The following is a 15,475-nucleotide window of genomic DNA, read 5'->3' as shown; positions in this document are numbered from 1 at the left end:
TATCTTCTTGATCAGTAGGAAGCACGCAATAACCACTCAGTGACAATATATGTTTACCGCCTCAAATAAATCTAATGTGTATTTTAATATTTTAGGTCCTTCGGTTTGATGTAATCACATGACGTGTTTAATAATAAGGCCACGAATACAGTACAACCAGAAATTATTGAGAATTTAATATTGTAATTTTAAATATTTTTTTTTTCACTCATTACTCAAGTATTAAATGTGAATATTAGCAGAACATAACTCCAGATTCAAAGACAGGTGAACAGTTAGTATTTTGTCAAGTCACCATGGGCAGCAATGCAGGCTTCAATGCGGCGGAGCATACTACTGATCAAAGTCGTGGTCCCCTAACACAGATGTGCCACCCCGCACGTTACATTTCGGACTGTACTTAGGGCGCTGATATAAAGGTTTTTCAGTTTGTTTGGTCAAGAATTTCAGTGTATTAGGAAACAGCCACACAGGACTTTCATCTGAGAAAATCACATTGTCCCAGTTAAAATTTCTATGCTGTAAGCACCAGTTCAACCTTCGCTCCTTTTGTTCAGGTTTCATGATCGGTGATGGAATTCCTCGACTTTTCTGCCAACCCATTGCATGCAGCTCAGTTCTAATTGTCTCCTTACAGACAGTTCAGTTCTCTATCAATCATATCCAGCCTTAAGTTTTCTTAACTCCTTCGTTTGTTTTTAGAAACAAGACTACCAAGCCGCCTCCTGTCACCGACAGTCAATTTTCTGGGCCTCCCTGCGCCTCCCTGGTGCTCAATGCCATATCCATTTGCAATATTTTTCAAAACACGATAAATAGTGGACAAAGGGATGCCTGTTCTACTTGAAATCACTTTAGCTGATCTGATGTCCTTGTTATAATACTCAAAAATCAACTATAGTATGACCAGAATTTATTGAGAATTTTAGGAATATGTTTAATTGGATTTCTAGTATGAACAACCTTGACCAGCTATCAAGTGCTTGGTTTCATCCAAGAGAGACAACTCAGTTAATCCTTTTTCATTAGTTTGTGAAGAGTTATCCCCCTTTGTTTACTTGCTTGCAGACGACATTTTCAGTGATCCTCAGTATGCATGATTTAGAGAAGAGGGAGTTGCTTTTACCCTTTACGTGCAATTTGCTTATAAAACTCAGTTTAACAACATCTACCTCCAACTACTGCAAGCGCCGTATTAGGTGCTCTGTCGTATTAAGGGCTGCCATACCACATGTCAGACCAAACAATTTACATGACAGTCCAGTCCCTAATATTTTAGCCAGTAACGTGGAAGGGATGTGTCATCAATTAATAGTATATGTATTATAATTTTTGACTGGTAACTATTGACGATAATATTTTAGTTTCATTGACTTTTAAACGTGTGTTCACAATAGCAGGATCTTTGAATAACCGTCCCCTTTGTTTATTTTCTCAGCATCAGGGTGTCTTCTTACGCCGAACACGGTGATACAAAACAAATTTCTCTTTGAGATAATAGAGGATTATTCTGTTCTGTCCGTTCTATTCTGGTCCTAATAATCATATTTCATTATGAGGATCCCCATACTGCCTATGCACCTTAGATAAACTCTACTTATCTCAGTGATGTCCTCAATATCACCGAGGTTACCGGTGTGAGACACAGACATAGATACAGGTACTGGTCAGCAGTGTTTATAACCCCGAGGACCCTGCCTGTCACTTTAACCTGAATACATCCACAGTGGATCATGTCAGAATGAGGTTGTGGTGGCACTTATCAATGTGTCACTGCGACTCCATTGTGCCCAGACTGATCATATGAAGGCGGAGCTAACTGTGCAAGGTATGTAATCAAGGGTTCAAAACCCAGATTAAACAAGATTAGGAGACAGGAGTAGGTTCGAATCCTGGATGCATCTGAAAAGATATGGAGCATCTGGCCGATGCGACATCTGACAAATTCGGCCTCTGACTATTGCGGCATCTGACAATGGGACATCTAACAAGAAATAGGAGCATCTGACAAAAATGGGGCATCTGATTAATGGGGCATCTGACAATGGGGAATATGACCAATGGAGCATCTGGCAATGGGGTGAGGACGAATAGCCTGGTTCAGCAACAGGCACAAAGATTGCAACACGCATATCGCTCTACTTGTTATCATCGTTATCATTGATACGGTTGTTATCACACAATAACAGTCGCTACCACCACATATCTCACAGCTCACGTGGCCCAACAGGCTGTGTTGTCAGCGTCCAAAATGAAGTCAAAGCTGTCAGTTTGTGGCCTTGTAGGTCTACTGCTTATATCAAGTCTATTAGTTGTTGAGGTAAGAATGTATTCACATTTCTTGTGAAATATCTGTAAGTTATGATCACGAAGAGGTTTTAAATATCAGATAGCAGTCGTAACACTAACATAATATATAGTACAATAAGTATTTGTATAGACAAACACCCTTGTGCAACAAAAGACGAGCGTTTCTTTCAAACTTGTCAGCTTAGTATGCACTACCCGCTGCTGGATGAATGTACTTTTCATTTCCAAAGATTGTACACTGTGAACAAACATATAGTGGGGTAGCCTTGTGGTTAAATCGTCCGCTCGTCTTGCCGAAGACCCAGGTTCGATTCCCCACATGATTCAATGTGTGGTGCACATTTATGGTGACCCCCGCCGCGATATTACTAGAATATTGCTATAATCGGTGTAAACCTAAACTCACTCACTCACTGACTCAAGCATTTACTCAGAAACATCTGTTTTCAATCCACTAAATGTATGATTAAATGTGTAATGTATAAGAAATCCCTTTCGGTCCCCAGGAATGTCTGTGCAGCGTAGATGTGCATCTGCATTTCCGAAAGTATGTCAACGCCAAAGGTGTAACCTACGACAACCGATGCTGCGATGAAAATGAACAACCCGCCTTCGGCCACATGTGTCCAAACCAATGCGACACACAGTTCATTCTCTGTCTAGGCAGGTGAGTTCTATACTTCACACAGTTCATTCTTTGTTTACGCAGGTGAGTTCTATACTTTGTACAGTTCATTCTTTGTGTACGCAGGTGAGTTCTATACTTTGTACAGTTCATTCTCTCTTTAGGCAGGTGAGTTTAATACTTCACAGGGTTCATTCTCTGTTGAGGCAGGTGAGTTCAATACTTCGCACTGTTAAATCAAGGGCGTTAGGGATCCCCATGGGTCGGTGGATTGTATTCACTTCTCACTGTTTTGCCTGTGACCCTGTGATGTGACCCTGTGATAAAGTGGGTTCGCGTCTGGATCTTCAGTCTGGGGCCCAATCAATCATTTTATTCTCAAATAACCACAGTTGGTGGTACAAGAGCAAATACAAATATTTTATATATCAAGCAAATGTAAAGATAAAATATAGTTGCAGGCAACGATGAGGTCTCCTTGGCTTTACTTTCTATCTATTTTATCTGAGGGCTAGATATCATCGTCCAAAACGGAGCCAGAACACGTGTTTTGACAGGCGAGCGGATCCTCCAAATACAGCCGGGGTCACGGGGGTCATGTACCTTTAAGTAGTTACGGAGAAGAAATAGTTCCCTCTTTAGAAGGCTGTATCTCAGTTGTTCTTGGGTCTACGTTCAAAACAATTAGTGTTCTGGAATCACCAGGACATCACCTACCATACTGGCACTTTTTGTACAGAATGTGCACATTTTGAAAGCAAACTACTCAGAAAAGTGCTGAAAAACATGGCCAAAAACTGAAAACAAAAATAACTGCCAAACGGTACGTTTTAGCGACTTGACCCGTCCAGGCAAAATTGTTGGGAATTCGATTGTGCATCTGTACAAGAACTTTGGAAGTGTTGGAACAATTAGTTCTTGAGATATTTGCTGTCAAACGTTGAAATTTTGGAATTAATTTTGAATTATCTCCCCTTTGCTATTGGGCCAAGAGCCTAAAGAGTTTTAAGGGGAATATCTACACCTCGGTGCGCATTTGTGTGATTTTTTGTTAGCGATTCGGAGCATTGGTTTAGGAGTTATGTTTGATACAAAACTCGGCGGAACAATAAATAATAATAATAATAATCCGAACGATTACAATAGGTCTCCTGCCTAGAGGCAAGGAGCCCTAATAATAATATATAGTATATACATGATATATGAATACAAAAACTAGTCTCAGTTTATATTTCTTATTAGGGCTGATACTCTTGATACAAATTTTGATAAATTGACAATTTCTTTAGTGTCATTAGTTGTAAATAATTTAACAAGATTTTGCAGACTTTGATATTTTATTTTGTGGGATGATAAATACATTTTCCTGGCATCAGAGAGACTTTGACATTAAAAAATATAATGCAACTCATCAGCAATAATTGCAGATTGACAGAGTTTACAAGTTTTATCAATGCGTGGGATGTTCTACCAGTGGCCCGTTTCTATTGGTAGATTGTGATTAGATGTAATAAATCTTAATAATGGAATTGATATTCGCTTTGGGAAATATAGGTATGTGTCAAATAGTGGATACCGTTTAAGGTATTGATAATAAAATCCTTTTGAGCTTGAAGCAACATCATTTCTCCATTTTTGAACATATTGGTCCTTAAGTATCTATTCTACCTGTGAAGCTAGCCACTGAGTTGTACAAGAGGACGGGGTTTTGAATAGATACAATAATCCGGTATCGTCTAAAATAGCCTAACTTTTACCAGCCATGGGTTTTCTAGTAATTTTCCGCTTTCATTTTCCACTATCAAGTAATTATAAATAAGTTGTGAAAGTTTATTGACTCCATTATGGTTGGTAAGTTTATGCCAAAAGGTAATGAGACGTTTATAGATAGTTATCGTGATTGGGAATCTGCCGAGCTCCCCATAGAGCATAAATCGAGGTGTGGAATTCCTTAGTCTTGTAATAAGTCGTAGAAATTTTAGATGGATTTTTTCCAGACATTCCACATTTTCAATACACCAAATTTCTGAGCATTAAATAAGTATAGGAAATATCATTGAATCAAAGGCAAACAACAAACAGTCCAACGGCAAGTCGATATTTCGTGCTTTTTTGAACAGACTGAACATGGCTTTAGTGGCACTGTCACCGAGATCCTGATACTTGTGACTAGTCTTCTATTTCTGTGAAACGTGATGCCTAGGAAGTTGTATGTATCTACGATATCAAGTCTTTTGCTGTTATAATAAAAAATCAATTTTGAGGTGTTTGCTGGTCAACTCCCACAGATAAGAATTTTGGTTTTACTTATATTGACAGTTAATTTCCATGTATTACAATATGATTCGAATTTATCGAAAAAGACGGTATCACCTGCAAAAAGTAAAATTAAAAGTTGTTTGAAGAGTTGAATATCTTTATCTTGAACATAATCCATTCTAACACCATTATAGTCAGAAGAAAGGAGGTGTGATTCAATATCATTAACAAAGATTGAAAATAGCAAAGGTGATAGATTTTCTCCCTGTCTCACGCCATTATTGCACGTGAAGTAGGCCGATACACTATTATTATATTGCACGAAAGATTTGATACCATTGTACATTGCTTTTACAAGTGTCAGAAACCTCCCTTCAATACCAATAGTTTGCAATTTCTTCCTCAGACCTGCTCTCCAAACTGTGTCAAAAGCCTTGGTGAAGTCTATAAAAGCACAATATAAGTTTTTTTTTACTTTTCAATATCTGCATGCTCGAGGTTATAGATAACAAACAAGTTGTCGGCAGTCGAGAATGGTTTTCTAAATCCAGCTTGTGCTGGCGTCAATATATTGTTTTCAATAGGTTTGATAGGCGGTTGTTCAATATTTTTGTAAATAGTTTCCCAAAACAACTTAGGATGGTAATATGTCTATACGAGATTGGATCCGAAGTATCTCCTTTTTTTGTGAATTGGTTTAATTATTCCAGTAAGCCAAGAATCGAGCAGAGTGGTTTTTTCAAATACCAAATTAAAAAGTTCGACTAACAAGGGGGTTAATAAATCGCAACTATCAATTAAATATTCGTTTTCGATCAAGTCTATTCCAGATGCCTTACATCGTTTCAGTTGCTTTGTGGCTGCCCTAATTTCTCCCTCTGTAATATTGCTATTCAATATTTCACAATTTAGTTGACTATTACTTCCGCTTGCGTCGAGTTCTGATTCCTCCGGTTCCGAATCATTAAGTGATTTGAAGAATTTGTATAATACATCAATATCTATGTTATCAGTGCTATCAATCTTATCACCATTTAAAGTGTCCAGAATTGTTTAGGAGAGTGCTTATGGGTCTCCCTAAACATTTTACCGATTTCCTCTTTGTACCGCTTTATATGTCTATCCATACACTTTTTATAATTTTTTTATTCAAACCTAAATACGCGTTTATTATAAATGGAGTAGTGTTTTCGTAAACGTCGTTTTGCTTTATGAAATATCTTACGATCTTTATAACATTCTGCTCCGAACCAAGGTTTACATGTTCGGTCCTTCTTCGTAAATTCTCTATGTTTTCGGACTCCGAAGGTTTTCCTCGTTAGTGATGTCATTGACTGTTACTGGGTCAGCTTGATCAAGCCCATCCTCGATAATCTCCAGGGTATACATTACGATCACTCTCTACTATACCCTGGATCCATCCACGGCTTGGCCAGATAATTATATTGCCTCCCTTTGCTGGCTCCACATTCTCACAGTAGCCAATCAGCTAAGCCGCCGTTACATATCCGAGCTTGCCAATGTCAACAAAGATAGCGGTCGCAGTCCCGAAGGTTTGTTCGCAGTGCCACTCAGATTTTTGAGGAAATAATACAGACAAATTGACAGATCTGAAACTTTAAAAATATATATAAAAGAACTCCTTCTACCTCTTTCAGAGTACCTCTGCATCAATTGTGTTGCCAAGTTTAAACGGTTAGATAATTTAAGAAGCGAAAGTGAGTTGTGATTGGTTCGCTCAAATTCCCAGCGTAGACACCTGATTGGATAAAAAGCCACCCAAGGGAGGTAATAAAAGCACCGGGCCAAGCCGTGGATGCATCCAGGGTATAGTGGAGAGTGATCGTAACGTATACCCTGGAGATTATCGAGGATGGATCAAGCCAAGCAGCGTGTGTTTTCACTGTCAGATTATTTATCTCAGTTATATCCAACTTTTGGAGGTATTCACCGGTTTTCTGTGTATTATATATACTGAGTCAAAAAAGAAACTTCACAAAATGTAATTTGAAAATAATGAATACTTTTTCTCTGATGATACATCTATGTATCCGAAATGGGATCCCTATCTTTCGACTCTAGAAAAACGTGAGCAAAACCCACTCAAACCCATCCATTCGTCGTGCAAATGACGTTAGTGCCAAATCAGGTTTTGCACGTGCAGTCGATCACGTGATCTTCGCATCGAAGTTTTCTTCATATGCACGTGTTTGCATTGGCCTCAAGAATTGAAAAAACACTTTTAAACCACAGTTCTAACGGTACTTGAAATGCCACGATTGTCAAATGTGCAACGTGAACGTGCCGTTGGCATGTTGCAAGCGGGAAGATCAGTTATTGACGTCGCAAGAGCAATGGGATGCAGACGTCGTACTGTGTATGACTTGCGAGGTCGTCTACAACAAACTGGCACCACTTCTGATCGCCCAAGGTCGGGTCGTCCACGTGTGACGTCACGAGCAGAAGACCGTCAAATCGTCCAACGTCACCTACGTGACAGATGTCTGCTGGCTACACGAACCAGGGCTGATATGTTTAGAGGTCGACTGTCCTCACAGACCATTCGAAATCGGTTGCGGGCTGCCAATCTCCATTCTCGACGTCCATATCGTGGGCCAATATTGACGCCGTTTCATCAACGTCAACGTCTGCTGTGGGCGCAACGTCACCTACGATGGACCCAGAGAGACTGGAATCGAGTCGTCTTTAGCGATGAATGAGGTTTACCTTCAGATTCGCGGACGGCAGGCATAGAGTCTGGAGACGACGTCGTGAAGGTATGGCCAATGTTGTGTACAGGAAGTCGACAGATTCGGGGGCGGAAGTTGCATGGTGTGGGGTGCTTTCTGTGGGAACAACCGTTCCCGACTTCTGGTCATCCGTGGAAACCTCACAGCTGCTGCTTACCGCGACCAGGTGCTCACCCTGAACTCGTTCCTTTCATGGCGGCTCATGGCCCAGGTCTACAGTTCCAGCATGATAATGCTCGGCCGCATACCGCGGAATCAACGTCATGGAATGGCCATCGAGGTCCCCTGACCTTAATCCAATAGAGCACGTTTGGGATGCACTTGGGAGAAGGCTTCGTGGTCTTAGGAACCAACCTCAGAATTTGCAGGAACTTGGCGCTGCCTTGCAAGAGCAATGGCGCACAATCCCCAACCACGTGTTCACAAGCATCAGGCAGTCGATGAGGAGACGGTGTTTGGCAGTGGTGAATGCGCGGGGCGGCCATACAAGATATTGAACTGAGAAATGTCGCATTTTTATTCTTGTGACTTGACATTCTGTATACCCATGTTTTGGAACGGCGGTGTAGCCTAATGGAACTGATTATGGCACTGTCAGTGTATCGAGTACATCACACAGATCTCAGCAATGAAATAATAACAATTTAACCATCTTACCATCTCTTGTTCTTTTATAGTGCCCTGAAGAAAGAATGTGAAGTTTCTTTTTTGACTATATATATCGCTTTGGTTTAGAGCATGAGCTGTGAGTTGTTTTAGCGGTGCTTTGGGTGCCTGTCTCTGATTCCTGAAGAGTTATTTTAGCTAAGCTAAATGTTACTGGGCAGTGCACATCTGAATACAGCGGTGAGAAGTCAAAGATATTTAGATCAGTGATAAGAGGTAAGCATGGGGATGAACATAAAACACAGTCTACCACTAGTCTACCCAGTGGTTAGGTGGGCTACTTTCGTTTCTCATTTTTTCCATTTGTTGTAAAGCTGAGTAGGTTGTTGTACACTTTGGAGTGGAGCGTGAGATGCATTAGTTACTGCAGCCATTTGATATGCCTATCATGCAAAATTCAAGAAATATCTCTGCGGTTAACACTAAAATTTTCATAATTTATACCAAAAACGATAATCAAACCTGCGTTGTCAACGCTGAACGTTAACGTCTGAGTCACAACATCCCCGCTGCACAGAAGTAACTATCTCGGATTCCATTCCTCATAACCTTTCAGGGGTAGAACAGGTCGGATGGTCTCTGGTATGTTGCGACGTCTCAGTCTGTTATCTCCCGTCTGTGTTTACAGTTTCGTCAGTGGCAAATGCAGCGGTGCGTACATCGCCACCGATGTCACATACGACGCCAACAACGTCACCTTCGACGACCACATAGGCAACCAAACGCTGAACCCCGTTGTTCTGCACCTACCTGACTGGCATCCAGTAAGTGAATACCAATGACGTGTAAGTTACCCTTGCAATAACTGTGCTCGTATGAGAGTCTCTGTGAGTAAATGGCGGTACGTGTGAGTCTTTAACACTGACCCTTGTGGACGCGAGCCTCTGCTTGTGTTTGTGACTTAGCGTTTGTGCTGATAGTAAGTAAACGAAGAGAAAGACTGTGCTAATTCGTGAGTGCCGGCAGTTGAGTGAGAAGCAATGTTTGTGAGAGCCAGTGTTTGTGAGTGTGACCTCCTGTCCCAGTGAGTGAAAGAGAACACAAAGAATAAACAAACGTTTTAAGATTTCTAAAATGACCTATTTGCAAATATGAAACGTCATTATTAAGGCCTGCAAGGCACGTGCTAATAAAAGATCGATAGAAAAAAGGGCGATGTCATATTCCTCTCCCCCTACTGTCTCGCCCTTCTCATGAACATTCGGAACTTGTTTCCTTCAGCAAGGCACCGGGACGCCTTTCTTGATAAACGTGATGGACAGTAATACTGGCTCTTCAGACGTCCCCATTGACGTGTTCAACACCACCCTTACAACTCCCTTGACAACGAACTCCACTGATGTGGTCTCGCTGACGTTGACTGGCACGAGGACGAGTACTGTGTATGTCACTGACAGTGATCTCTTAAACCAATCTTAAAGGGAATACGCGCATGTAAACTACCGGGCAAAAGAAAGTTATCACTTTTAAAGTAATTGTATAAAAATATAAAAAAAGCAAAAAAAACCCCGCTGGTACAGGTATGAAACAATGCAGAAAACATTCGCCAAAACGCAACATGATCCCGATATCAACACAGCTGTCAGAAAACTTCGAACGAATCCTGCATTTTTCAATGCTTGAAAAACGTAATTTTGTGACATTGGTCTAAGTGCACGTGCGTGATTGTGGCATAAATACCGATGTTGGACAGAGCAAGCATGCAGTAACCAAAATAAACACCACGAATATGCCAAGACTTGCGCAAGCGCACCGAGGCAGGGCGATCGGTATGGCCAATAAGGGGGCTTCACAACGTCAGCTGGTAAGAACCTTCAACTGCAGCCAGGCCACCATCAGCAACTTAATAAACCGCTGCCAGCAAACAGGCCAGACTCAAGACCCCCAAAATCGAGGAGACCAAGAGTCAAGACACCGTCCGAAGACCTCTACATCCGGCACATCCACCTCTCGGAACAGATTTCTGTCGGCGACAGCGCTACTACAGACCATCAGCAGGCGAACAGTCCTTCGACGACTTGGTATGGCGACGGCCCCTTCCGTGGAATGTTCTCGACCCGTCTACACCGTCAACGAAGACCGCAATGATTACTAACTCAACGTCGGTGGCAGCGAGAGAGGGCTCTTTACAGATGGAAGTCGGTTCTGTCTGTTCAGAAACGATGGCAGAGTTAGAGTTTTTCGACGTAGAGGATAGCAACTGGCGCCAACCCGCGTTCAAGAAGTTTTCCGTTCGATGAAAGATGCGTCCTGGTATGGGGTATGGTTATCATCCGAGGTAATCTCAATGCCCAACTTCACAGAAATATAAAGGGATAAACGTTTTGTGGTTCCCTTTATTCGGCAACAGCCAAAAGGAGTCATTTCGCAGCACGACAACGTAAGGCATCAAACTGCCAGAATTGTTCGGGAATACCTGCACAATGTTAAAGTCAACGTATTGCCTTGACCAGCACGTTCTCCATAAACACCATTGAACATCTCTGGGATCATCTTGATCGTCAGGTGAGACAGCGTGTACCACCTCCAACGAACCGACAGGAACTGGAACAGACTCTCTTGGACTTATGGAACAGGGTTCCTGCTGACTTCATCCGCCGACTGACGACGTCAATGAGGAGACGTCTGTTGGCGTGTATGGATGCCCGGGGTGCTCACACTCGCTGTTGATGCAATTTTTGAATGAACTCTGATTTGTGTAATTTTTAATTTTGCAATACAATGCATTTTCAGTCAAATTATTGAAGAAAATTCTGTTTGTAAAATAATTATCATAAATCTCACATTCTATTTTTTGGTCAAGTGAAGTCAGTGATAACTTTCTTTGCCCGGTACATAATATATTTTAATCGTCCTTTAAGTAAGTCTAATAGAAACCTGAAATATGTATGGCAAACGTAGGAAAGGGTAAGCTTCGACAAATATAAATATTCGGCATAACTGAATGTATGGACATTTCACATATAAATACCTTCGCCATCAGTATTATTGATTTGATTAGACGTTACAGTTATATTCGATCATTATGTATGTGTGCCTGCAGTGCACTGCATTACTGCGTTTCTAATGTAGTTATCAGCATCGCAATTATCCTTAGTGGAAGCTGCACGGATTGCCCAGTTATCGAAGAAACTGCAGATTTGCTTTCCTTGGTCGTACCAGAATCTACTGATCTTAGGTTACAGCCATCAACATGTCTATGAGTATCGTGGAAACGTGTACGATCAGCGTCACATGAGGCTCACCCTCCTCAAAAAGCTGTTGTGACGTCATATACTGTTTAAAGTGGCCTAAACGTCACTGACATACTCAAAGCCACAACGCGGTTTAACATACAAGCCTAAGAAAAACTTTCTTTGGAACAGAAACTCGTTAACCCCGAAAACTAATTTGTTACCCAAGTCGAACACTAACGAAGCTAAATGTTTTTTATACCTTCAGGCTAGTGTTAGACGTCAACGTCGGGTGCACCCCGAACTACTACGGCCATGACTGCTCCATCAACTGCACCACCACCTACATTAACTCCTACTGCGACCATACGACTGGGATCATTCACTGCAACAAAGGTATATACTGTCGTGATAGGTTCCTGTACATGCATGTGTTCGCCTATGACCCAACCAGTCCGACAGAACGCGAGGAAGAAGTCCGGTCACTGTAGAATGTCACGGTATAAAGGTATCAAGGTTGAAGGAATTATTTGTTTTGCCAACAAAATACACATGACTGGTGTTTCCTAGAATATAGGCGTCAACATTCTCATCTACGCTACATTTACTATGTATACACCCTATATCCGGTGCATGAAGAGTCTTTTCCCACGCACTTCGTACTCTTACGGTTCATGACGTGATCTGTACTGCATAAGTACAATGTGTGGAGCACTTCATGGTACCCCAACCCGTGAAGATCCGGGTTAGAATTGAACTTCAGTAACCCATGCTTGTCGTAAGAGGCAACTAATGACCGGGCGGTCAGACTCGCTGACTTGGTTGACACATGTCATAGTGTCCCAATTGCGAGGATCGATGCTCATGATAATGATCACTGGATTGTCTGGTCCAGACTTGATTATTTACAGACCGCCGCCATATTGCTGGAATATTGATGAATGCGACGTAAAACTAAACTCACTCGCTCACTCAGGGAATGGCCACATTCATTTACCTGGAGCGCTCACCCGCTCCCTCTGGATTGTGTTTGTTGCAGGTTGGCACGGCGACAAGTGTGAAGAGGACATCGACGAGTGCTCCAAGTCTCAACTGAATCGAGTATGTCCGGTTAACAGCACATGTGCAAATTCCGCCGGAAGTTACACGTGCACCTGCAACGAAGGCTGGACAGGGCTATCATGTAACATAACCCAATCATTGTGTGCTACTAACCCATGTAAAAACAATGGTACCTGTGTCAGTGGCTCTATAACGTTCTCCTGCAGTTGTTCGCAAGGGTGGTCAGGGCCGACCTGTGAGACATATACCCCCGGGTGTGACCCCAACCCATGTTATAATGGGGGTATATGTGAAGTGTCATCTGGGAGAGTTGTGTGTGGGTGCACGGCCAGTTGGACAGGAGACAATTGTACAGAAGATGTCGACGAGTGTAAGCTACTTCCTTGTGCAAATGGTGGAACATGTAGCAACGAACAGGGTGGATTTAACTGTACCTGCCCAGCAAAGTGGGTGGGGGAGCGATGTACAGACCTCAACCCCGTGTGTCCTCCTGGTCAGTGTAGGAATGGGGCTACTTGTATTAACCACATGGATATGTACGTTTGCGCATGTCCCGAAGGCTGGACAGGGACCACGTGTCAAACACTACTTTACAGATGTTCCCCAAACCCTTGTCAAAACGGCGGCAGTTGTTTTCTAAACGATACCACGTTTAACTGTGCGTGTGACCACCAGTGGAAAGGGACGCTCTGTACGGAGTCCAATGATCCATGCGCTCTCAGCACATGTCAGAATGGTGGTACTTGCGTACAAGCTAACGAGAATACTTCAACCTGTGCATGTGCCCCTGGCTGGTCCGGACTTAAATGTGAGACTTTCATCGGTTTTTGTCGCAACGACCCATGTCTAAACAACGGCACATGTTTTGACGGAACATACACCTATCAGTGCGTCTGTGAGTCTTCCTGGCATGGAGATTGCTGTGAATTAGATACCAATGAATGTGAGGCAGGTGCTTGTGTGAATGGCGCTACGTGTACCAATACCCCTGGAGGGCTCATCTGTAACTGTTCTAGAGGCTGGACGGGGAATAACTGCTCAACAGATATAAATGAATGCCTATCAAAACCATGTCTGAACCAAGGCGCCTGTGTCAACTCACTGGGCAGCTTTCACTGCATCTGTAGCTTGGACTGGTCAGGAAGCATGTGCGAACATTTCATCGGGCCATGTCACGGAGGCTCATGTGACAATGGGGGCACGTGCCAGGGCAACGAGACTGGTTCCTGGTGCGTCTGTCCGTCTGGCTGGACCGGAGCTCATTGTGAACAAGATATCGATGAGTGTAAACTGAACCTTTGTGATCATTCCACAGGATGCAGAAACTCCAACGGCAGCTACCAGTGTGAGTGTATGTATGGATGGAAGGGACAGAAGTGTGACGAGGACATTGATGAATGTTTACTTGGTATTTGCGTCCACGGCAGTTCATGTTATAACTATGACGGCGGATATAACTGTAGCTGTAGCCCTGGATGGAAGGGGTTGACCTGTCAGTACAGACAAGATGCCTGTGCTCCACCCAGTCCGTGTGGTAACGGGGCAACCTGCTCCAACACTAACGAGGGCTACAGATGTCACTGCCCAGGTGGTTACAACGGACAACAGTGCCAGACACAAATTGATGAATGTTCGGCCGGACCTTGTCAGAACAATGCGACGTGTCTGAACGTTCCAGGAGGGTACAAGTGTACCTGCAGCAGCTACTGGACAGGCCACGACTGCGCCATTGACGTCAATGAGTGCCTCAAACCGCAGTGTCTCAACAACGGCACATGTGTCAATTACGATGGCGGATTCCGCTGTGCGTGTCCCGGCAACTGGACAGGAAGTGTTTGTGCAGATTTCGTTGATAACTGTACCTGGAAGCCATGTTTAAATGGGGGCAGTTGCACTGACCTCTTCTACAGCTACAACTGCTCCTGTCCGCACGGATGGACCGGTCAGCGATGTGATGTGGCTGTTGACCTTTGTGCAAACAGTCAGTGTAGTCAGGGGTCAACTTGTTTGGAGGCACATGGTCAAGTCACGTGTATCTGTGCGTCTGGTTTGACTGGTCCATTGTGTTCCACCACGATAGACCCGTGCATGGGCACCCCGTGCTCTAACAATGGGACATGTGTCACAAAAGACACAACCTTCGTGTGTATCTGTGTTCATCCTTGGTCTGGGACCCACTGTGACATGAAGCTTAAAGCTACATATGCGTCTTCACCAACTACTGTGTCATCTACAAAGACCTCAACAAGGTCGACATCATCTACACCGAGGTCTACTGCAATTAGATATTCGTCCACAGGACCAGGTATTTCCTTTCATGAAACGCCCAGCACCACACCCCTCCCCACATCTGCTATCCGCAGAACAAGCACCGTGACTACACGGTCTACATCTTTAACTACCCCTCAAGTCACAACAGCAACGCCAACGACAACATGTTCAACAACATCAGTAGTGCCAGTTAGTCATTCAACGCCGATGGAAATAAACACAAGTGCAAATGTTCGATCTGATCATACAGCCAGACAAACAAGTTCGACAAAGAAACTCCCCAAACACCCTAAAACAGGCCCATCGAGCATGCCTCCAACAATACGTCCATCAGGTATGTATTCAAGACTGACAACATA

General features: G+C 43.0%; 1 protein-coding gene across 1 annotated transcript in view; it reads left to right on the top strand.

Moving 5' to 3' along the window:
* Positions 1–2,214: 2,214 nt before the first annotated feature.
* Positions 2,215–15,475, top strand: part of LOC124288593 (fibropellin-1-like) — a 33,730-nt gene continuing 20,469 nt past the window's right edge. Inside the window, exons 1-6 of the mRNA XM_046725144.1 lie at positions 2,215–2,320; positions 2,817–2,977; positions 9,239–9,374; positions 9,832–9,992; positions 12,052–12,179; positions 12,823–15,450. Coding sequence (XP_046581100.1) covers positions 2,252–2,320; positions 2,817–2,977; positions 9,239–9,374; positions 9,832–9,992; positions 12,052–12,179; positions 12,823–15,450 — 3,283 coding nt within the window. The 5' untranslated portion in view covers positions 2,215–2,251. The remainder of the gene's footprint in view (positions 2,321–2,816; positions 2,978–9,238; positions 9,375–9,831; positions 9,993–12,051; positions 12,180–12,822; positions 15,451–15,475) is intronic.

The sequence above is a fragment of the Haliotis rubra genome, unplaced genomic scaffold (assembly GCF_003918875.1).
Source record: "Haliotis rubra isolate DU_JTF1 unplaced genomic scaffold, ASM391887v1 Scf420, whole genome shotgun sequence".
Lineage (NCBI taxonomy): Eukaryota > Metazoa > Mollusca > Gastropoda > Lepetellida > Haliotidae > Haliotis > Haliotis rubra.
The sequence above is the reverse complement of the archived record's forward strand: the minus strand, read 5'-3'. Positions and strand labels throughout refer to the sequence as shown.